Source organism: Poeciliopsis prolifica, unplaced genomic scaffold (assembly GCF_027474105.1).
Source record: "Poeciliopsis prolifica strain line A6 unplaced genomic scaffold, Auburn_PproV2 SCAFFOLD021, whole genome shotgun sequence".
NCBI classification, from domain to species: Eukaryota; Metazoa; Chordata; class Actinopteri; order Cyprinodontiformes; family Poeciliidae; genus Poeciliopsis; species Poeciliopsis prolifica.
Genome location: NW_026562396.1, coordinates 3,814,585 through 3,837,921, shown reverse-complemented (window position 1 = coordinate 3,837,921; position 23,337 = coordinate 3,814,585). Strand labels below are relative to the sequence as shown.

At 40.1% G+C, this 23,337-nt stretch overlaps 1 protein-coding gene across 8 annotated transcripts in view; it reads left to right on the top strand.

Moving 5' to 3' along the window:
* The window catches only part of baz2ba (bromodomain adjacent to zinc finger domain, 2Ba), a 75,313-nt gene that overhangs the window by 37,783 nt on the left and 14,193 nt on the right, over window positions 1–23,337 (top strand). For 4 of the 8 annotated variants that reach the window (XM_055044752.1, XM_055044749.1, XM_055044754.1 and 1 more), the window contains exons 3-16: window positions 4,484–4,663; window positions 8,787–8,978; window positions 9,060–9,221; window positions 9,652–9,848; window positions 9,928–10,140; window positions 10,279–10,905; window positions 13,751–14,489; window positions 14,765–15,034; window positions 17,016–17,076; window positions 17,216–17,324; window positions 18,117–18,218; window positions 20,453–20,675; window positions 21,256–21,348; window positions 23,117–23,178. In XM_055044752.1, the coding sequence (XP_054900727.1) occupies window positions 4,486–4,663; window positions 8,787–8,978; window positions 9,060–9,221; window positions 9,652–9,848; window positions 9,928–10,140; window positions 10,279–10,905; window positions 13,751–14,489; window positions 14,765–15,034; window positions 17,016–17,076; window positions 17,216–17,324; window positions 18,117–18,218; window positions 20,453–20,675; window positions 21,256–21,348; window positions 23,117–23,178 (3,228 nt within the window). In that variant the 5' untranslated portion in view covers window positions 4,484–4,485. The remainder of the gene's footprint in view (window positions 1–4,483; window positions 4,664–8,786; window positions 8,979–9,059; window positions 9,222–9,651; window positions 9,849–9,927; window positions 10,141–10,278; window positions 10,906–13,750; window positions 14,490–14,764; window positions 15,035–17,015; window positions 17,077–17,215; window positions 17,325–18,116; window positions 18,219–20,452; window positions 20,676–21,255; window positions 21,349–23,116; window positions 23,179–23,337) is intronic. The other 4 variants (XM_055044756.1, XM_055044751.1, XM_055044757.1 and 1 more) reach the window with 1 other exon arrangement.

Genomic DNA, 23,337 nt, shown 5'->3' with positions numbered 1-23,337 from the left:
GATGCATTCTCTCTCCCCTTAGATGCAGCTGTTTTGCACTCAGCAGTAGAGTCTCCCTCGTTGTTAGTGTTACAGGGAAGGAACCTTTCTGACAATGACTAAACTTTAATTTTGGAGAAGTGTTTGTTTTAGAAAGGCTATGACTGTATGTGCAAAATAGAACTAAAGCCAAAAGATTGATGGATTTGAGAATCACTTTTAACTGCCATTACAGTAATTACTACAATACACCATAATAAAATTTTAAGTCCCCATCTCATCTCATTGGCTCTTAACTTTTAGATGTTCTCTGAGTTGACATTTGACACTGGAAAAAGTCTGTTACTGTTACAACGACAGGTGGTTATGTCATTTCTTGGCTTATGCTGCCTCTACATGAAGGTTGGCTTGAGGAAAAAGCACTTTAATGCAAGCAAGATGAGCTGAAATATTAAGAATTCAATTCTGGCTAACATCCGCATCCATATGATAAAGATGTGCCCGTAGAGCTTGGATAAAACAACAGATTTAACTACAGCATGTCCCTGAACCACAACTATAAAAGAGGGGAAAAAAAATCAAAGATGATGCTGATTCAGAATGATGTGGGAATCATTTTAGCAGCACTTGTACTGCAGAAAGTAATTCTGTGCGCGTGTGCGTTATGCCTTCTGAGAGGGAATGATCCATAAAAATTATTGATGTCACCTGATAAGGAAAAGACTGTCTTGATATCACACTGATGAATTACTGTCTCTTCTCAGCATCAGTTTTATCGTTCTTGCGTTTTTGGAAATGGAAGCGCCGGAAAAAGATGAACAAACATCACTGTGACTCTTAAATGCAGCTGCTGATTACTCACTCCACTGCTTTTTTTTCTTGCCAGTAACCCTCAACGTGACACACTTGGAATGTTGGCTTGCTGTTTTCCCTGTTAGCTGTTCAGTTCAGGACACACTTGAAGTGGGGTCTGAGCTCGACACAGTTGGGGATCACAATAAAAGGGAGGAAGTAAGTGATCCAAAGGAGACGGTGAATGTTGCAGTAGCAGCGATCATATAGTCTTTGTCGTCTGTGGCGAGGAAGAGGGGGGGGACAAGAAAGAGAGAGAGAGAGCTGGGAGCCACCGTGTGTCTTTGAATGAGGTCAGGGCATCATGGGGAATAATGCATTTCCCTTCTCTTGCGCCAGGCGTTCCTTCCATTACGGCTGGAGAAGAGACATTGTGTCCACACTCTGATTACCACTGATCCATGCTGATGACTCTGTTGGCGGATTATCTCAGTTAGTATCAGCCATCTGTTACTGTGTGTACGTGTGTGTGCGTGTGGGTACATGTGTGTTGATGTGTAAGGAGAAAAGGGGCAGGATTGAGACACACAGGAGGTTTTATAGTTTGGGGCTGTGACACACATGCAGACAGACCCTTTCACAAGCACACATTGTTTTGTGTAATCAAGCAACGTTACATGCCTGATCTGAAGCATCTCCACCAGCGCTAAATGCACATGCACTCTCTCTCTTTATGCTGTTTTGCCCTCCTTTTTCGATGCGACTGACAAGTGAAGGCTCCTATATGAAGGCCACATGCAATCATAAAAGCGCAGAGCTGTTTATAGCAACACTATCTCCTGAAGGGGCCGCTGCATCCAGCCACTATTAGGTGCACACGTTGACAGCTGGGCTGCTGTGTTGTATTTGTGGACGTGACTGGGAATCCAGCGCCGGAACACATCTTATAAATCATAGTTCAGCCATTAGCATAAATTCTGCCTCTCTTTGCATCTGCAAGGACCTGCTGTTTCTGGCTGCAGCGCGCCGCGTTGATTGGTCGGTGTTCAAGTCAGATTGATTTAGCCGTTCACGGAGATTATACCGCGTGCCTTATTCCGCCACTGTTGTGTGCCGTTAATTACCTATAAAATCAAGCTAATTCCGATGCTAAATCCATTTTAATTTCTTATAATTAAGTCAGGATTGGATCCTTAAATACCTTGGCGCTCTATTATTCTTGCAATTATTGTAGTGGCTGTGCGTTTGGTGGTACATTGCAGAGCTCAATCTTATTATTGTTATTAGATTTAATTGCTCTAAGTGATCAGTTTGTAGTTGTCAGAGGAAGATGGACTTGCCTCGTAGTCGTTTTTTTTTTCTTCCCCCTGCTGTCCTTTCCCTCTCCATCTCTCATTCCAGAAAGAGGCCCTTTGAGAGATGGTAAGAGATGAGAGAAGATGAGGGGGAGGGTAGCTCTGCTTTACACCTCTGCAAAGGAGGGATTGCTTTTTTGTTGTTTGTTAGGGGGGAAATCAATTCTGCTCACATCATCACGTTTTGACAAGGCGAGGCATTAAGTGCAGATATTGAGGAACGACAGGAATGGTTTGCAGCCAGCGCTTTATCTTCTCTGCTCTTTTTCTTTACTTTTGCCCTTCCTTCCACAACAAAATCAGAGTGCATTGTCTTGCCTATTCTCTTTCTTTCTCCATTTCTTGGTCTTTTTTTGTGTGTCCTTCTCCCTGAAAAGGTGGGGAATGATCCGCTTCACTTACCAGCTGACACCACATAAGCTTGCTCGTCCTCGGAGACGCGAGCCTTTTGTTTTCGTGTGCATTATGATAATTACGAAGGGCCACAGCTCCTCTTTTATTTTCATCATGCTCTTAACAATACTTAGATTCGTCATCTGGAGCATCCGCAGAAACGGAAAAAAAAAATAAAAAATGGATATTTCCGAAGGATCTTGTTTCTTTTTTCCCCCCTTGTTTTTCTTTTTCACCCTAACCTGACATTTAAAGGGTGACGGCAAGAGCAAAAGAGCATAAAGTGTGACAGCCAGTCGTGCAATATAGTGTGGCTGGGAGGAAATGTTTCTCAGTGAAATAAGACTAAAACTCCTCATCTTCACTCAGCCAGAAATGTATCCCTGTAACTAATATGGAACACTTACTTACTTGCTCACAGTAAAGGTTGGTAATCTGGCTCTTTTTTTTTATCCACATGCTGTCACCTTTCACAAGAGTCCATTCTGAGGACCTTTGACCTTGCTCATAATTACACCGCCACCATCTTTTCCACTGCAGCAGTGGCAAGTCATGGCCGCCCGAGTCCGATGGCACACCAGCCTCCTCCCCGCGGACTGCAGCAGGTTTTCTTGTCATCCGCGCCTCCTCGCTCCCTCTCTCCCTCTCTCTTGTCAGTGTTGCTCCTGGCGAAAGGCTGATACTTGATATTCAGAGGATAGCAGCTTTTGTCTCAGAGATTTAATCAGTGGCTCTGCTCCCACTGCAGAGGGGCGATGGAGGGAGGGTGGAGGGGTGGCAGGAGAGAGGGAAGGAAGGAGAGATGGAGGCAGAGACTGTTTATGTGTAATGACACAATAACAAAGCCTGCCTGTAAAACACAATCTGCAAACTGTGCTTTTGAAGGGGATTTTCAGCCCTGGATTAGTGTCAGGCAGAGGGATATGGAAAAGGAGAAGAGAGAAAGTCAGGTTGATGTGATAGACAGGGGAGGTGATTTTGTGTGTGCAATGGGGTCGAGGGGTGGGGGGAAGGAATCAGTGTGTGTACAAACGCGTGCATGTGTGTTTGTGGGTAATTTCTATTTAGCTGTTTTGTATTTATTCGGCTCCACAAGTCAGCGACTGTGTGGGCACTTACACATTGTCCTCTCGGTTGTAAGCAAAAGGGGATTAAAGCTGACAAATATGAGTCAAATATTTGGCTGCCGAATGACCAAAATGGATCTTGTGAGGGCTTATGTTGTTGCTTGGTTGGTAATAACTAGCGTAGTGACTCTTTGAGACAGTTAATGGAAAGCTCCTGAGATGGTTAATGCACACATGCCATAAAAAGCATGTCCATTTGGTTGTAGCTCCAGCTGAAAGGGGTCTGAACAAAGCAGTCTTTTAAGGCCTCAAAGAGATCTTTTAGGTTGGAAGATGGTTTTTTTTTTTTTGCCCCCATCACACAGGTGTTATAAGGGGTTTTTATTTTGGTGGAACACAGGTGTTGAGATGAGATGCACAGGTGTGCATGAGTTCTGCTTTTGTGCTCCCACGTATCAGAGAGACAGGAGGGAATGACAAAGAAAAGTGACAAATGTGTTATTTGTCTATTTGAGCTCGAGTTTTTCCTCTGACCTGTGTCGCTCCAAAACATCCCACTTCAGCAAGCAAACTGTCCTGTCAAGGAAGCACCTTCTTCACGCTTTTTTTTACTTTTGCATCAAAATGTAAAAGCCCTGCTTTGCTCTGCTGTCCGTTATCACAGTCCTTAAACATGTCATCCCTCCATCGTACCCCATATTCAATCAATAGAGGCTGGGAGCCAGTGAGCATGGCTAAATAGAAATATTGTTCAGGGGAAGTGAGATGTGAAAGGAAAAGTGTCAGGGTGTGTTTGTGTGTGCGTGCGTGTAGGTGTGACGGTATACATTTGTGTGTGTGTGTTTCTGTAGATGTGCTTTGCTATTGTAACCCTGCTGATTGGATTGTGTTTGACAGATATGGAGTCTGGAGAGCGGCTGGCCTCCCCTGCGCCCACCCTGTCTGCTGCTCGCACCTCCTCCCCTGCGGCCTCCTCTTCCTCCTCCTCTTCTTCCTCTTCGTCATCGCCTGCGCCCCACTCTAAGAGCAGCCTGGCCCCGAGCCCATCAGCACTGGGATCCACCCTCAACACCTCTGGTAAGAAACCGTCCCCCTCCCCTTATGTGTTAATCTTGTGTCTTTCAAAAACTAAACAAAACAAAAAAAAAAACACGTGAGAAGTGCAGATCCGTAATGTAAACAGTGATCACATATCCGTAAGAGGGACTCTAAATGTGGTCACCTTCATGTCTTGATAGCATTCAGAATCCATCCTCATTTCTTTACCATGAAAAAATTTGTTTCCCCCAGTATTAATTATACAGTTATTTTGCAGTCGGTGTGAATACACCTCTCTCCCAGCTCCGAGGATTTTTTTTTTTTTTTTGTGTCCTGACAGCTTGGGTTGCAATTGAAAAGCTGCTGCATTAATGAATCCCAAACAATTAGGGGGCTCTTTTGTGTGAGAAACACACACATGCTTTGCCATGTCTCCTGACAACCTTCAGCTCTCTGGCTCCAGCTGCCTCAGAGTCAGGCTCAGCACGCCACTGTGCACGCATGCATGCGTGTGTGTGTGTCTACGTGTGAGATGGAGAAAGAGAGAGGGAGAGAAAGAGCCTCTGCCTGCATGATTTAACATTTGTTAGCCACTCAGTGTCTAGTCAGCCCTGTCCGGCCTCCAGCTTCCTTTCTGTGTTATGGTCAAAGCCATTAGGCAAAGAGGAGTGTGTGTCTTTGTTTTTTTTTTGTGTGTGTGTGTAAATGTGTTTGTATGTCTAGGTGTTATCCAGATATCTCTGTGCTCACATTTTTCTCTCTCCTCATCTCCTAATGTGCTGCTGTTTTTCTTATAGTTCCGCTTTATATCTTTATGGACACAACTGCACACACTTACAATTGCTCTAAGTAGGAAATATGATATCCAACATTTTCTGTGATTGTAGTGTATGTGTTTCTCTCTGTTACAAGTAGAGGAAGTGGGAGAGAGCAAAATAAAGCCCCTTGTGTTGCCGTCAGGATCCTCAGTGTTGCCCAAAACGAAGAAGAAGCCATTAGGAGCATCTCCCTCTAATGCATTATGCATCCCTCTTATCCCTCTGTACTTCTATGTGTGCTCAGATTTTCTAGATAAGCGATTTTTAGATTTGGATGAAAGGCTTAGAGGCAGAGTGTTGGCACTAAACATTTACCTACTTTATGAGAATCTAGCAAGCCAGGCCTTTTCTTAAAATATTTTCTTGGAAAGCATTTGTAAACTCAACCACAGATATGTGCAGTGCAGTGACTTACAGTTATGTATATGTTACTTCACATTTTGCCACATTTTGATGAATAATCTCTATTGGTGTATCCTGTGAGATATACCAAAAATTGTGAAGTGCTAGAAAAATTGTAAACCTCTCATTTGGTTTGGCCAAATATGATTTTGGCAAAAATTGACGTGAGACATTTTTTTAGGAAGGGAACAGAATGATTCGTGATTTTAAAACATTTTTGTAGATTAAAATTTGAAGTGTGACCTGCATCAATATTTTGACATGCAGATCATTCATCAAAAAAGCACCAGCAAAGGCTGAAGAAACCTACTGCTCAGGTTGCAAATTTGTCATTTGTTAATCATGCACAAAGTTTGTGATTGTAATCAGAGAAAATGTGAAGATGTTTAAGTTTTCAAAAAGTTTCACAAATAAAAATATAAATAATAGTGTCATTCACTAAAATTCAGCCCCATCCAGTGTAACTAATTCCACTCAGAAGTCACCTAATTAGCTAATACGGTCGTCAATATAGCTGTTCTGTGGAGTGCTCAGAGATTCGTTAGAGAACAGGAAATTGTATCATAAAAAACAAAGAAATTCGACGGACCAGTCTGGGAAAAAAGCTGTGAAGTTTGAAGCACGGTGAGATAATAGAAGGATATTTCATGCTTTAAAGCTCTCACTACGGTACAAGAAGAACTATAGAAAACTCAAGAGTAAAAAATAATTCTGAAACCCACCATATTTATGGCTGTTTGTTTAAAAAAGGTGAAATCACCCTCTTATCCTTTCTACTCTGTCTTATGAGAAAAGAACCATTTTCACTTGCAACAGGAAACATCTGTGATTATTGCAGTGTGTCTCAGACATTGATTCAAGATTCATTGCAGTTTCGCCAGCAACACTTAAAAAAATAAAATCTGAAGAACACACAAAAAAAAAGGAGCACTGACTTTGTTTGCATGTGTCATTGATGAGGATATCACTTGGAGAATAAATAAAAGCTGATCAGCGCTTGTAGCGCTCTCTCCTTATGGGATCAACTCACGGATGCAATTAACTTAAATCTGTCTGTGGAAATTTGATTGACTGCAACAAACAACAAATTAATCCCCCTTCGGCAGCATCCAAACATGAAAAAAAGCAGGCGGTGCAGTTTGTCAGAGCGGAGGAAGGATTGAAGCGGAATGAAAAACAGGGCGAGGGAGTGAGAGTGAGAAACAGAGAGACACAGCGTGAGGAAGAGTGAGTAGGTAATCCGAGGTATGTCTTTCCCATGCCTCTCTCCCACTTCAGATTTTTAGATTTAATTATTCGCTTTCTGGAAGCCTGCATTAATATTGAAAAGGCATTTGCAGATGTCACTTTGTGTTGCCGAGAATGAAAGAAGGGTGCAGAGGAGTGGGGAGAGGTGGGCACCCAAGGCGTAAGTGAATGCTGTGGCCGGCCCTTTTTTTACAGGGGGGCAGTTGCGTTGGAGTCGTTTATCTTCGTATCCACGAGCTGACGCTGGCAAGGCGGGCACATATACATATTCAGCATATTCTAATGACATTCAAACGGCAGAATTTGCTGTCTCGTGGCAGAGAAGGACCTTGACGCCAGCACAAAGGGCTACACTCTCATATGTCACACACCAGGATGCTGGCAAGGCCACATAACCACAGACAGTTTGTTCACACCTAAAAATACCCCAAGATTCTGCCCATGTTCATTTTTAGATTTTTCGTTTGTAAAGAGCATTTATAACTGACCCTGTTATTATATGCTTGACTGCATTAGATCAGGAAATGCTGTGCTCCACTGTCACTTTGCTCTACATTTCTGTGATGTCTGCATGTGTATAGAAGTTTGACATTTTCATCTGCAGCATTGAACACAACACTTTCCTTTTCTACAGTCATCACTTTTCTTTCTTTTTTTTTTTTTACTTGTGTATTACCTGGCTTATGCCGAGGCATCAGACAGGCTTGCTTTCCTTTTCTGGAATAGAAATTGAATTTGCATGAAATATGCTCACACCAAATTGCATCTGACTCTGGGAGGAGGTAATACGTAGCAGTCGCCCCTGCCAGAAATGATTGTGCTCAGGAAAACGCTAGACGATGATGATGTTGATGAAGTATTCTTCTGAGCTGGAATTGAATGCCAAAAGAATGGAAGGAGGATAGCTTTTTACACTTTATATACCGGTAGATGGTTCTTTTTTTTTCCTCTAAGGTTGTCCAGGCATTTTCAGTTTGCAAACTCTAGTGACACTGATTTTAAGCAAAAGGTACATCAACAATGCAGTAGATCTGTACAGAAACAGGCGAATGCTTTATCATATACTTGCAAGCATTAAGCCGAAGCATGTGTATGTTGGGCAGTTGAAAATTTGTGCAGTTTTCAGTTAATCAAAACGTAATATTTTCTTAAACAAACAGAAAACAGCCACTCTATATGTCTTTTCTTTAGTAATGTCAAAAACAATGATGCCATCGAAAAATGTTTAAACCCAGCCTTCAGGACATGAAAATGGTCAATTTTAGGACAAAGTTCTCTGAAAATCAAATTTTAAACAAGTGGACAAGGAGATTTTGTAAGGTTCTTCAATGTAGATCAAGAAATTAAAACTTTTAATTTCTTGGATGGAAAAATTATATAGCAACCAAGTTCATTTTCTGTATGAAACAGTGTGAGATGGTGTATTCACAATAGTAAACTGAAGGTTCAATAAAAAAAAATTGTTTCAGTGCCAACAAGAAATTTGATTCTAAATGGCAACTGTCAAAGTATTTGTAATGTGTTAAGTAGAAGATTGAAACATTTGAGTTGTGATTTTATTGTACAAAATGAAAGTATTTTTACATGTTCTGTGTCTGTTGACTGTAAGTAGTCAAAGCATTGAGGGGTTATTCACACTTGTTGCTGTATGGGTAGTTCTCTAAAACATTCCCTTCCTTTTTCATCTATCTAAGGCCGACTGTTTGGAGGAGCTGGAGATCAGCCCTTCATTGGCTCCACGTTGTCAAGTGCCTTCCCTCTGGTGAACCACCCTGCCTTTGGAGCCCTCTACACTGCCGGGGCGGGCAGGCCCGAGTTTGGAGGCCTGGGCTCAATTGGGATGTCAGCTGCTCTGGCTGCCCACCCACAGTTAGGAGCTCTGACTGGTAAGCAGAAAAGGTTTGAATTCCTGGCAATAGTTCTTGGAAATGAAATCACACCACTAATTAACCCTCCGCTCCTCTCAGAGTGGTGGCGAGCTGCTGAAGCCCACGGCCGCGGAGCTGCTGCCTTTATCCCCTCTTTCATCGGCTTTCCTCCTTTCTTCGCCCCACACATTCAGCCCAATCACAACACTAGTCCTGTTCAGGTCAGGACGCCTGGCAAGAATAGCCACGACCCGCCTAAAGGTACAGCAGTTTGCTAAAGACCCCTTCATTGATCTGTCTCCCTTCTTCCTTCACAACCTAAATCCACTTTGCCCTATGATGAGATTTTCCCTGTTTCAAGATAGATTTAATGACTTCCACTGCTCACTTAGTCATTCTATTAACTTCTTTCTCTGGCTCTTTCCCTCGTGTTCTCTCTCATAATCTCTGTTTCTTGTGCTCTTTTAATTTCACAGTATCTTTTAATTTATCTTTTATTATGTAAACCACTCATGTTGGGCTTGTGCCTCGTACAGCCAAGCACATTTGATGAGATACATGTATAAATCAATATTTTTATTAGCCTCATTTCATTCTGCAGTTAGTTCCAGATATTCAATTATCCCCTTGTTGCCAAAGTTCTCAGAAAAGATGAAGCTGATCAGTAATGCGGCAGATTTTGTGCTTCCAGGGGTGAATGGTGCAGTGAATGGCAGCGGGGTCTGTCCTCCCACCACACAATCAGGGAGCTATTCTGCGAGTCCGACTCCCGTTCAGGCACCAACAAAGCCGACCAGAAATTCCGATCCGTCTAATATTCACCGTAGCAGCCCTGAGAACAATCCATCAGAGTTGGTGGAAAAGACGATTGTAAAACCTAAAGAGAAGGTTAGTGCTAACATCAAGTCTTCTCTTCAAAGAGAAATCTCTTGATGTGAGAGGCTGATTCTTACTGTTTTACATTTAGAAGTCTCGGAGGAAGCCAGCAGGGGCTTCTTTGGCAAGTCACAGTGAATCAGGCACGTCCTCGGACAGCTCGAGCGACGGCTCTCTTAGCAGCGATCTGGAAGACCTCGCAGAGGAAGACGAGGACGATGATGACGATGAGGAGGACGATGAAGAAGATGACAAGCAAAGTGAACTTTCAGAATCTGAGAAACGGATAAAAAAGAAGGCAAAGGTAAAGATGAAATGAGAACAATCAAGGCTAAACTTTAATGTGCAGTCTATCTTTATTTGAAGCAAAACTATAAATATATATTATCATAAGTTGTCATACCATTTGATCTAATAATTTTCTGATGATTGTCCTCCTCAGGTGTTATTACCAAGCACTGGAACCGGAAAGAGTGAAAGGTCACTTTCTAGGGAGGTCCAGGTCAAAAAGGACAACCAAGCGAAGAAGGTGCCCTCCAACCCCCCAACTCTTGTGCCATTACCCTGCTCTGTCTCCCTGCCCACCTTGTCCCAAACTTCGCCTCTGGGCCTGCAGAGCTCCAGGACCCGGACTGAAGAGCCGCAGCAACACTTCAGTGTGATTCAGTCCACTGGCCTGGCTGCCAACCCTAAGCCTCTCGCACTCCTCACCCAGCCTCGCAGGGAGCCGTCACCAACCTCCTCCCCGATAGCTCTCACCACATCCCCAAGAGCACTGTCCAGCACTGCCTCCCCCAAACCTCCCAAACTGCTGCCGTCCTCCTCTCCCCAGCACCTCCCTCTCTCCCTCTGCTCCTCCCCGAAACCTCTCTCTGTCCCCTCTCCACCCCGCTCCACCCTCCTGGCATCTACCTCCCCAAAACCTTTTGGTTTGACCTCGTCTTTAACGAGCCCACAGAAGTCGTCGCTGAAGCCACCGAGGCACACTGTCCCCAGTGCCACCAAATCCAACAAGAAAAAACAGCTGGAGGCTTCACTGGCACAGATCAGTGAGTTCAGGCTCAAACAGGTAAGGCCTGCCTGATGACTGCAGTTGGATGGGGTTTTTTTCTCTCCCTATATTCCCACAAAGACACAGCAGTTGCCACATTGTATGTTGTGAGAAGCAATCTAGAGAATCACAGCTGCACATCCAGCTTTAGTGACCAAAGTTATCCTCTGCAAATTGACTGTAATGAAATTATTCACTAAAGCTGAGCATACAGTTAGACCCGCAGCTATAATTATCTCCCGTCTTCATCATTACTATCAGATGACCTGCACTTTGTTAAACCTTTTAGCCAGTCACTACATTTTTCAAGAGAAAACCCAAACAGCTCACAGACATTCACAAGGGAACATACATGCCTAAGAACAAAGTAAATCTTTATATCTTCACAAGAGTGACAGCAGTTTCACATCATTTTAAAAGTGTGTTCTCTGTTAAAGATGTGTAAATTAGACAAAATTGAAAAATTCAACTTATTCCAAAGCGGATAAACAAAATTGTAAGATATAGTTTTTTATGTATAAAATTACTGACACCTCAAACAGTTGCTGTAAAGTAATTTTACCTAAGATTTGTCTATGTTGTTTTAAGTTGATCAGAGTTTCTCACGATTATCAATAAGTGATCCTTCATTTTCTGTATCCCTGGAGTACACATAGGATAGGACTCAGAAGTTCAGGTATTTTATCCACTAGCCACTGGGTTGGACAATGACCCATACTTATCTTGGCACCCTCCACAGCAAGTGCTATAGTAGTGGAGCACGTTAGAAATTGAAGCACGTTAGAAAAGAGTGTTCTCTTGACTTCTTTAATCATATTAACAACCAGTAGATGTTATTTCAGTGCCAGCTGACTAACATTAAGCTATGCCAGTTAAAAGCCTTTTTTTTTATTAAACCATCATAAACATAAGGATGACTTTTAACTGGGATCTTATCCTGTGGTTGCAAAAGACTAAGATTAAAATTTTCCTGCCACAACCCTCCAGGTGGGTTTGGCATGAAATCTAAGCTAAACATGTGGAAACTTTTTTTTTTTTAATCCCTGAGAACCTTGTAAGACTGCACGGTATCAAACCTTTTGAAATATGAGGGTGTTTCACAAAAAAGCTGGTAGATTGTACCTGTAAATAGAAAATACGTCATCATTTAGTCTTTCATCATAATGAGAATCAAAAACATGTGGCCAAATCAGTTGATAAATTTTTAACAAAACCTGATTGCCATCTCAACCCCCTAAATCCCACAGAAAACCTGGAAGAAACACCCTATAAAGCAAGTGCAAAATACAGTGGCCAAAAATCCTCTGTCTATCAGTGCCAACCCTCAAAAATATTATTATTATTGGCAGTTGCTAAAAGGGAGCTATATAAAGCACAGAACGGGGTATTGAAGTGTGTCAATAGTAATTCTGTTAAAAAAGTATTATTTCTTAACATGAGAATTCACCCACTAAATAAATTTATACTTAAAGTCATGTAAGATTATGCTGCTACCACGAAACATGTTTAGAGGTACGTCAATAAATGTGGCCAGCACTGTACATCAGAAGAAGCCTTGCTGTAAAGTTTCATGTCTATTTGAATTTTTAGAACCATGTTGCATTGTGGGCTGTGGAGTGGAAAAGTTATTAGCACAATGGCTGGATGGAGGGATGAGGGGGTTATTTATTAAAGAAGTTGGCCTTTTTGAATGAAATATTTCTGTGCTTTTGGGAGAACATTTTCAGAATACATGAATGGCATAGTATTTGAAATGGCCTTATGAATTTTCATTAATGTCTTCCTACTTTGCTGGAACTTCACATTGTTATTTTGCTCAGTTTGTTAGGTAGTTATAATCTGCTTGTTAATTCCAGTTGTTTTCCTCTCAGAAATCTAAAAAACTTCAGTAAATTGAAGTGTCCATCACAGCATCTTTGCAGGGATTTAAAGATGCTACAAGCTAAACATGTTGAAACCTCCTTTCATCATTGGGTCATGAAGCTGTATAATTAATTTAAAGTTATAGTGTTCCTTGTTTTGGTTATTACATTTTGACTGATTTACTTTGCTCATATTTGCTTTTGACTAGCCAGTTGATAAACGGATTATTAGTTTTAGTTTAATCTCCATTGTATTGCACTTCTTGCAGTGTTATTTGCAGTCAGTTCAGATGAAATTCTTTTAAGATTGACTTTTTTTGACCTTTACAGGTAAAGATTTCATTTTTTCCAAGTGTAAGGATTATGATGAATTGCATAAGCATATTGAGATCTTATTTTGTGAAAATCACTTCTCCTTTTTTGTTTCAGCAGGTAGAGAAGTTTACACTGGGCTAAATTCCCCCTGTGGTTTTAGCACTGTTACTGTATTTCATGGTCTGTGAAATTGATTTGTTTCACTTCATATCACATCCAGTTGAAAGTGCAGCATAAAAGTCTAACCTGCTTTTGCTTAAGCACAGATTGAACTAAACTTGTCATCGGTACAGAGAAAAGGCAAACATGCCCATCCGAATGGATGATAACGAATGTTCGGCTTTTCAAATGTGCAGACAAGTAATTAGAGTTTTAGTAGGATGCACAGTGTCTTTTTTTGCTAACTTGGTCGATAACAATGTCTTTGGTTATTGCTTTTATGTTCTGTTTGTTTCCCAAAAAGAGGCTTAGACACAGTTAACCGTACCAATGTTCAGCATTGTAGTTTTGTCACCTGCTCAAACAATCCAAAGCAATGCGAACTGACAGCTAGAGTGGCTCCACTTTGTCCCGTTTCGCTTCTATTTTTTTTTTCTGTAGCCTCTTTTTGTTCCTTACATTCTGCATCGCCCCCACCCCCTTTCTCCTCGCCTTTCCTTGATCTCTACCTCCCTTTTTCTCCTCAGACTCTCATGTCCCAAGGGCAGTCATTCCCAGCTGAGCAAAAGAAGCAGCAGCAGGGGCCAAACAAATCCCCCAAAAGGACGTCGCTGTCTTCGCCGCCATTGCCACCTGTTCCGCCTACTCCACCCCAGAACAATCACTCCAACCTCTTCCTTTCAAGTGCCCTGCTGGGTCTCCCCGAACCTCATCACCCAAATGGAGTCATCCAAAGCACCACTCAGGACACACCTTTGGCCCTCATCACCAAACCTCGCAAAGATGCTGCCTCTCAGGGCAGGTCTCCCCAGCCCAACTCAGACGCTGGGTCGATGCCTGTCAATCTGAGCACAGGGGCAAGTAGGACCCCAGCGAGTGCCCAGGCTGGTCCTCCATCGCAGCCTCCAACTACCTCACCCCATGCCACGGGTCATACATCTAGAAAAAGCAAGACGCCCAAGGTTAAAGGGCAGACACCAGCGCCGGGACAAGCAGACCCTTTAGCTGCCTGGAAGGGCTTCTCTCAGAATCATCTGGTGCAGTCTCTGGTAGATTTGTTTCGAGGAGGAGAACCTGGTGTTGGGATTCCTGGAGTTAGTATTCCTGGGGTTGGAATTCCTGGCGTGGGAATCCCTGGAACATGTAACCCCACAGCTGGTCTTCCAGCCAACAAGGAATCAGACGACTCAGGAGATGACGACGATGATGATGAGGATGATGACCTCGAAGAGGAGGATGAAGAGGACTCTGATGATAGTCTTTCAGGTAGTGATTGTCATTCCATGCAACTTGAACATAACTAAAAATAATTTTTTTTAATAACCACTCCTACACGAGTCAATTAAAGTCCACCGATTTTCCCCTGACTGCCAATGATTGGTGATCAGAAGGCCCAATATAGAAAAAGCCTTTTTTTCCCCCTATTCAGCAAATTCATCAAAATTAAGAACAAACTTGAAATTCACCAGTTTTTTTCCCCTTCCACTCTTTATAATGGTTAACTAATTTCCTTTTTGTTGATTCCCATGTTCCATTTCCAGAGTCTGACAGCAACTCTGACAGCGACATTTCAGGAAAGAAAGTGAAGGAGTTAAAGCTGCTGCCCTCTGGATCATCCAAAAAAGAGATGACTCCTCGCAGGCTTACCAAAGGTCCAGAGCTACTGAACACCTCAACCAACCACACCACCACCAGCTGCTCCCCTCTCAACCTACAGGTCATCAAGAGTCCTTCTGTTGCCACCAGCTCCAGTGCCTTGGCCTACCACAGCTCTGCAGGCTCTTCTTCCTACAGCCTAGCTTCTCCATTAGGTAAAGCCTTGCATTGTTTTTTATTTTGTTACTTACAATGCCTTGTTAGAGAGAGTTTGTGAGGACTGGTGGTCAACATCATACAACTATATATTTAAAACGACGAAGCACATCAAAAATGCTGTTGTGGAGGCTAGTCTGTGTATGTTTAGGAAGCAGAGGGAAAATATACTGTTTCATGTTAATATTTGTTAACAGTGTGATGTTAACAGTGTGATGAATTTGTGATTGAAAAATCACTTGCTCTCCACAGTGACTCTAATAACCAGATCAAGGAGGCAACATCATATATAATAGAAATGGTGGGCTTGCAGATATGAGAGTACATTGTATGGTGTTAAACAGTGAGTTCTGGTTATTTTCTCTGCAGGTGAAATGCTTATTCTGATGCTGCATGTATGTTTTTAATGTAGTGATAATATTTAGCATTTGTTTGTGTTTTGTGAGAAACTTTGGTTTTGCATGGAGGAAGTTGATTTGTATTTATGTTAGCAACCCATGACAGACAAAAAGCTGACCTTCAAGTTTACTTAGTGTCACAGAAGTATCTCCAGGAAATTCCAAGCAAAAATGTAGAGGGATGACAGTCTTAACATTTTTACTTAAAGGGACAGTTCAGATTTTTTTAGAAGGGGTTTTGTGGAGAGTTCATGATGAGTTGATACGTTTTCTGCTGTAGATACGTCATTGGTTGTTTTGTTCCTAGAGACTGAAGTGGATCTCTCTCTCTTACAATGATTCCAAACCATTCCAGCACTTAATAAGAATGTTTTTAGGGGATAATTATTTAATTTTATTAGGCTTTTCATATAAACAGTCCTTGTCACAAGACCATCAAAAATAACATTTTTCTAATTAAACAACAATTTATGTCAAATAAAGTTTTATATATTATGAAAAGAGTTTACATAAAACATAGTAATATTTGTTGTTGTTTGATTTGTTGATTTGAGATCCTCTTTTACCTGGGCCCTGTCCAGTCTACCATCAGCCTCTAGGCAAACAGGAAACATGTAGTTGTATTTTTGCCTTAAGACTGTAATAGGCAATCCATTTAAGTTATGTGGGATAGAACACATAAGTTAAGTTTTATAAAAAATGTAAGAAAATAAAAAACACCATTCACCTTCTAAGACAAATTTAAGTTAATAAATTCCTCTCATCTTATTTTGGTGAAACAGGCTTTTTGTATGATAGAAGGTCCAGCTTGTGTTTTTAAAGTGACACAGAGGGATGGTAAGATTTTAAGAAAAAGTAAAGCTTTAAAAAGCCTCACTCCGGAGAGATCCACTGATCCTCAGTGCGATTTTACGCGGAAGGAAAATTTCCAGATTTTTATGTAAACAAGGGGTGTAAAGCTGTTGCCTAGTTGTTCCCTTTGGAATATTGTTTGCTATTTTCAGCCTAACCATAAGGCCTTACGGGGCACAAAACCCTGTACAGTCACACTTTTTACAACTCCCACAACAGCTTCGTACATACTATCAAATGCATAAAGAATGCAAGTGTGCTGCCTAAAAGGAAATACACTCCCTTTATACTCAGGTGAGTATGAAGAGGGCTTGTTCCTCTTTGCAAGACAGGAAGGAGACATTTTGTTGTCATGGCTCAACCGCAGCCCTTAAATCCTGTAGGGGCATGCCTAAGAGTCCTGACAAGTTATTTGGCACTGCAGCAAGGTTTATTTCCGCCACATTCAATGAGAGATTACGCAGATGACATAAAACAGGACATAGGTGTAACTAGCCAGGAAGTAACATATTTACAGTATTTCACCTGCGCTTTTTGTTCTCAACTGCTTGATCTTCTCCCCTGCTTAAATATCTTTCTGTTTCAGTATTTAGCTTTTACATATCCGTCAAGTAAAATTTGGATCAAATGCTGTTTGTGTCACACAATGTCGGTAAAGGTGGCAAAAACAAAAGTCCGGCTTCTCTTCATATGTGAGTTTTCTCTGACGGTTCACACCACCTCTCTACAGGTTTAGGGAAGAGGAAGAGGGTGATGGATGAAAAGGAGTTGATGGTACCTCTGGAGTTGGGGTACGTACAAGAAGTTCAGAGTCAGAAAATAAGTGAAGTATATGTTTTATTTAGCAATCACGTCAAATTGTTCTGCTTTCATACGCGGTGCAGTGTGAAGAACGAGCTGCCTGAACACCTGTTTTATTTTTACTCCTAGGTGGCGGAGAGAAACAAGAATCAAGTCGGTGGGTGGACGCCCGCAGGGTGAGGTGTCCTACTACGCTCCTTGTGGCAAGAAGCTGAGACAGTACCCAGATGTGATGAAGGTATCTTGCTCTCACTGTGCCGCATTTACTCTCATTAGTGATGCACCAGCAAATTTGTGGGCAAACCAATGAAAAAACGATTCATAACAAGACATATAATGTTAGCCATTTCTGACAGCATGTTTCATTGATTTAAGGAACTATGTTTAAATTCATTTCGGAAAATTTCGGCTTGCTCACAGAAATGTTTATGCATCAGTATTAGAGAACTTTGCCTCTGCTTCTGCTTCAGCTCAAATCCCACCCCCATACCGCTTTCCACGACCCTAATAGTGAGAGACGGTGCTCTTAGATTCACTTCTTGTGCCAATTTATTCACCTCTCCCTGCCGCCGAAATGATTAATGCTTAGTTTCGGGGGATGCACAATTTTGCTCCATTTTCTCAGTATTCAATTGTATCTAGTCTTCTGTGTTTGCTTCATTGAAATTTCAAGCATAGCAGTCATCCAAACTGCCTCAGAGCATGGTGCTGACAAAAAAAAATGTCTACGCAGTAACATTCGCTCACTTCTAGTCATTCAGCAGGCAGTAAAAGACTAGCAATGGCACAGATAAATAGAAAGGGGCCAGAATTGTGCATCCCAAGGTCAGATCCATTTTTCTCTCCTGAGAGCTTTTGCTCTTTTTTTTATTTGTCCCCTTGCTTTTATAATGATTAGTAGCACTGCACAGACGCACTGTTGTCGTAGACTTCCTTCAGTCTAGTGCCTCCAAGATGCTTTTCAATGTCGCTAATTTCATTTTTTTTCTCTCTGCCTAAACCAATGGCATTATTATTTTCTCTTCTTTAGTATCTATCCAGAAATGGAATAAGTGGCATCACGCGTGATAATTTTAGCTTCAGTGCAAAGATAAGGGTTGGTGACTTCTATGAAGCCAGAGAAGGACCCCAGGTGACTGCCTTTCATCTCTCTCTCTCTGTCCCTGATCCCTGTTCATCTTTTCATCTAGCTGCCGTCAAAGCTTCGTGCAGCAGTCACTGTCACTGATAGAATCAGCCTAAACCCTCAGTAGCCCAGGTTCATAGGCTTCTCACTGTGCATGAAGAATGTAATAATCAGTTGACATTACTTCCGCAGGTGACCAGTGATATGTTACAGTTCTCTGAAACAGTCTTTATTCACTCCTCTTTCTTTTCTATTTTTTTTTATTTGTATTGTGTGATCCAAACTTTCTTCTAATTGTTCAAAATCCTCTGAATAATTGGCTTCATTTGAGTCTTTTCCTTTAGACATAAAATCTATTTTTTAAAGGAACCTTTCTGCTATTCAGACATTAGTTATTTTGCTTTAGGAGCTGAGGAACTCCACCATGCGCTACAAGCAGATTCTGTAAAATATTGTGTTATTAACATTTTATATTTGCAATCAGTATGATTCCCAGTAGTCTGGCAGAACGTTCCAACCTAGACTGAAGTTGAATCCTTAAAAGAATAGAATAACTCAACTTTACCATAACTCATTCAGCCTTCCCGTTGTCTGCTGACCGACTTGCCTTACAGCTGGAATAAACCACACACATATTATATTTCAAGACTTCACTAATACTAAAAAGGGTTAAATTCTTCTTGCCTCTGTAACAATGTCTACACCAAACAGTGTTATCAGTTTACATTTACATATGTAGTTTTTACTGATCAGATAAAATTCAATATATAAAATTTCCAAAGCTCATCACTGGTCAGGGTCAATAGAGCTTTTAATCATCCAGTGACTGCCGGATGATCCAGCTTGGTGTACTTCTACTCATTTTCAGTTCAATCCAAAAACTTGGCCAATTTGTTATATGTAGCAAAATACCTAAGCTGTAGGGAATGATACTTAATAAATACTCTACACTTTTGACTTTATTCATACCCCTTTCAACACATTTTCATGTTATATTAGCCACAAGTTTCAGTGTATTTTATTTGGTTCTTATATAAGAGACCAGAACAAAGTAGCACAAGGGCTGAACACAAACCCGTGCTGCATTTTTCAGATTTTCATTAATAGAAGATGGTGAAAGATTTTTTTTTTTCTTCTTTTGCTTCACAATTATATGCTACCTCTTGTTGGTCTATCACACAAAATCCCAACCTGTTACACCAAGGTTATAAAGCAACAAAATGTAAAGTTAAACAGGTAGGAATTTTTTCCTAAAAGAAACTGTACATGCACAAAACTATATGCAGACATTCAATTTTAGTTCTATATTCAACTTATTTATACACCTGCCAGGTTTAGGTTTAAAGTAATTTTAAATTTTTACTGTTAACTATTTATTTGGAGACTTGAATCTTATAGGGAATTTGTGGAGAGAGCTGAACATTAGGGCGATGGTATGAGGGCTTTGCTGTAATATCAATAAAGATATTGATACCTTAATCTTAACCTCAACATGCAATTTTTAAATTGAAATCTAAATTAAAAGCCAAATAAAAGGTGTGGGATATGTTAATTTTCTGATACTTATCTTACAGTGTTTAATTATCATTTTCTCATTTCTATCGGTAACAATTGTCTGGGTTGTATGAACAATATTTTTCACTTATTTCTACCAGGAGTATAAATAATTTTGGGCTTGAATCATTTTTATAATAACTAAGTAAAAGAGCAGCTATTGTTCAAAGGTCTTTAAAAGCCTGGCAGAAAGCTTTCACAATGATTGATCAACGCTACTTGAGTAGAGCATGAAAAAGTCATGCTTCTTGGATTCATAATACAAAGAAAGAAGGTGTGGGTAAAGACTTTGTGCGCAGTAGTTTTTGTCTATGATGCAATGAGTGAAACAATAAAGTAGGTGTGTGTGTGTATGTGTGTATATGGGAGTCATTTGAAGCACAAATGATATTAAAAAAAATTTATTTAGTACATTTCTGAAGGAAAGGGAAACAGAAGACATCAATTGTGATAGTTTTTGTTTTATAAGTATATTAGAATGTATATATATATATATATATATATATATATATATATATATATATATATATATATATATATATATATATATATATATATATATATATAAAAGAAACAGGTAGTTCTTAGTAATATAACAAATGTTATTGTTAGACAATGTTAAATACTAAAAGAATGGATTTATCTGCTTAAGCTCACTTTGTCCTCCCCATTGTTTGTTTTTCCAGGGTTTGCAGTGGAGCCTATTGAAGGAAGAAGAGGTTGTCCCTCGAATTTTGGCCATGGAGGGTCGCAGGGGTCGTCCTCCGAACTCAGAGCGGCAGCTAGCGGGAGATGTTACCAAAGCTGGTCGACGGAGGAAGGGACGGCCCCCTAACGTGGGCGATCAGCTCGTAACAGAAGGGCCCAGTCCCAGTGAGGTCAAACTTCTGCGCAAGCTGGAAGCTCAAGGTTAGAACAGGAAATGAGCCCCGATGTTGATGGAGCAGTTTCTCTATCTGTATCAGCAGAATGTCTTTTTTTTTTTTTAAATAGATATTAGTTTTCAAAGGATGTGGACAAGAGTTGGAATCCTGCTCATGCTTTGTTCCAATGAAGAAAAAGAAACCTACCTGTTTGAAAAAAAAACTACTTCTACTTTAATTACAGAATTAAACATGCCTTTTATTAAGCCCGTATTTTGTATTAAAGTAGTTTTTTATAAGCCTGATGTTACATTCTGATCTTAAATGTTGTATTTTCATTAGCTTTATGCAAAAAATCTTAATAATTAAGTGAAATGCAGGCTTTAAAATGTCTGTCGGTGTGTAATTAACCCATGTAATGTCTTTAACTTGGTGAAACATTAGTGAAATAAATGAACATTTTAATTATATCCTAATACATTGAACATGACTGTATAATTCCTGATCAAATTTGAAGCAGTTCACATGAATAAAGAAAGACATAAAACGCTGTGGAATATTACAGCAGTGCTGAATTCTTCCCTGAAGTTCACCACTGATAGTGCTCTTCTTTGTTCTTTGTGCAGAAATTGCCCGACAGGCTGCCCAGATGAAACTGATGAGAAAACTGGAAAAGCAGGCGCTGGCACGTGCAGCTAAAGAAGCTCGCAGACAGCAAGGTGAGGTTGCGGTAAACATGCTGGTGCAGGTTATTCAGTTGGTCAGAGTGTCACTTCGAACTACTTTGATCTGAATGAGTTCAGTATGAATACCGGCAGGACCTTTTGGGGAGCTCATGCTGCTCTTACAGCCTTTGTTTGTGTCGATGTTCATCTTTAAAGAGCAAGCTTTAATCTTCTCCCTGCTCTAATCTTTTTGCTACCATGCTGTTAGTTCATTATGTGTATAGATTTTATTTATATATATATATATATATATATATATATATATATATATATTATATATATATATATATATATATATATATATATATATATATATATATTGGATATGCCTGATAATGAATTTCAAAAAGTGAAATATCATTTGCTTAGGTTCCACTTATATTGAGAAGTGAAACCAGAGCTGTTTGGTGTAATGGATCAACACATTTCAACCGTTTTAACATTTCAAGTTTATTTCATCGCTTCTTTGATTTGATGTGAAAATTTCCTCAAATACAAATTACTTAATATGGTTGATTGCCTTTGCTTTTTTTTATTGCCTTTTTCCAGAGAAACACATTTCTTTGTTAGGCTGTTTTTGCCAGTAACCAATGCCATCATCTGATAATCAGCTCATGCTATTAGTCACTTTTAAACCTCTCTGTTTAATTCAAGAGCTGTTCTGAAAACTTATTACATGTGTTAAACTTACTATATGTGTTAGTCACGCATGTCGTATGTGCTGCTGACTTTTGCACATATAGTCAATGGCCTGAAATAAATTGTTGGAGTAGTATTCTGAACACTAATAACCAGAAAAAAAGTAAATAAACTTACCAAACCTTATGTGTCCCTTGTAATCCTGAACCTAGAATACTGAAGATGATCCTTTTTTTTTTTACCTATAAGTAGGAAATTTAATCTGTCAGAATGTGTGAACAGTACAAAATAAGAGTAATAATAAAAACAAAAACAACAACAAACAAAAACTGAATATAAAACAGTAGAGTAAATTAAATGCTTTTGGTCTTTATGCTGGGATGAGCTCAAATGCAGCTCAAGTCAGTTTAGCTTTTCAGATGTCTTACAATAAGTAACCTCTTATTCCTGTCCAATATGATTCTTACTAATGTCTCTTAATATCCCAGAAAAATAATGATAATCACAAGTCGGGTGAAGTGAATTTTTTGGGGTGAAAATTAGAACCGACACCCCTTTGTACATAAACAATGGTTTACTTGATTGATGGGTAAACTGTTACGTTCATAAGTGTTGATCTTGAGGATTCTGAGATTTTGTGAGATTTGGTTTATTTTAATTATTTATTCATTTCAGCTTTATATAGGAACTTAACTGAAATTTGATTACAGAATTAAAATTTTTTAAAGATATAAAGGCAGGAGCATAAACCATCATATGTGCTTTCAGTGTTTGAAACTAAATATGTCTGAGTACAAAATTATGAATTAGCTGTTCACAAGAATGATAAAATGATAACAGCAACTTACTGGAACGAATTTAAAAACTAATAGAACAATGATCTCCAACTCATTTATTTTCACTTTAGTATTGTTTTCTACGACCAGATCATTTTAATGAAATATTTTCTCTTTTTAGGGATTGTTTGTGTTCTCTCTTTCTTGCTGTGAAAAGCTCAGGTGCTCACATTGTACATTCTGATCTGAGCACGAGCACATTTGTTCTTATGAATTCTCATAAATGTAAATTGTAGTGCTCATCATCTTTCTGGCCCGTGATAAAACACCACCTTGTCTTTTTGCAGCCATCATGGCAGCAGAAGAGAGAAGAAAGCAGAAGGAACAGATCAAGATCCTCAAGCAGCAGGTGTGTGCTGATGAAATGTCTGTCTGTTTCTCCTTCCTTTACAACCCTCGGCACTGAATCTTTGGCTAAATGTTGACTTTTGTCACTGACTCCTACTTTCCAATTGCTGTTATTACTTCTGCTTGTAAAACTTCACTGTATAGTCTATCTTGTGAAAAT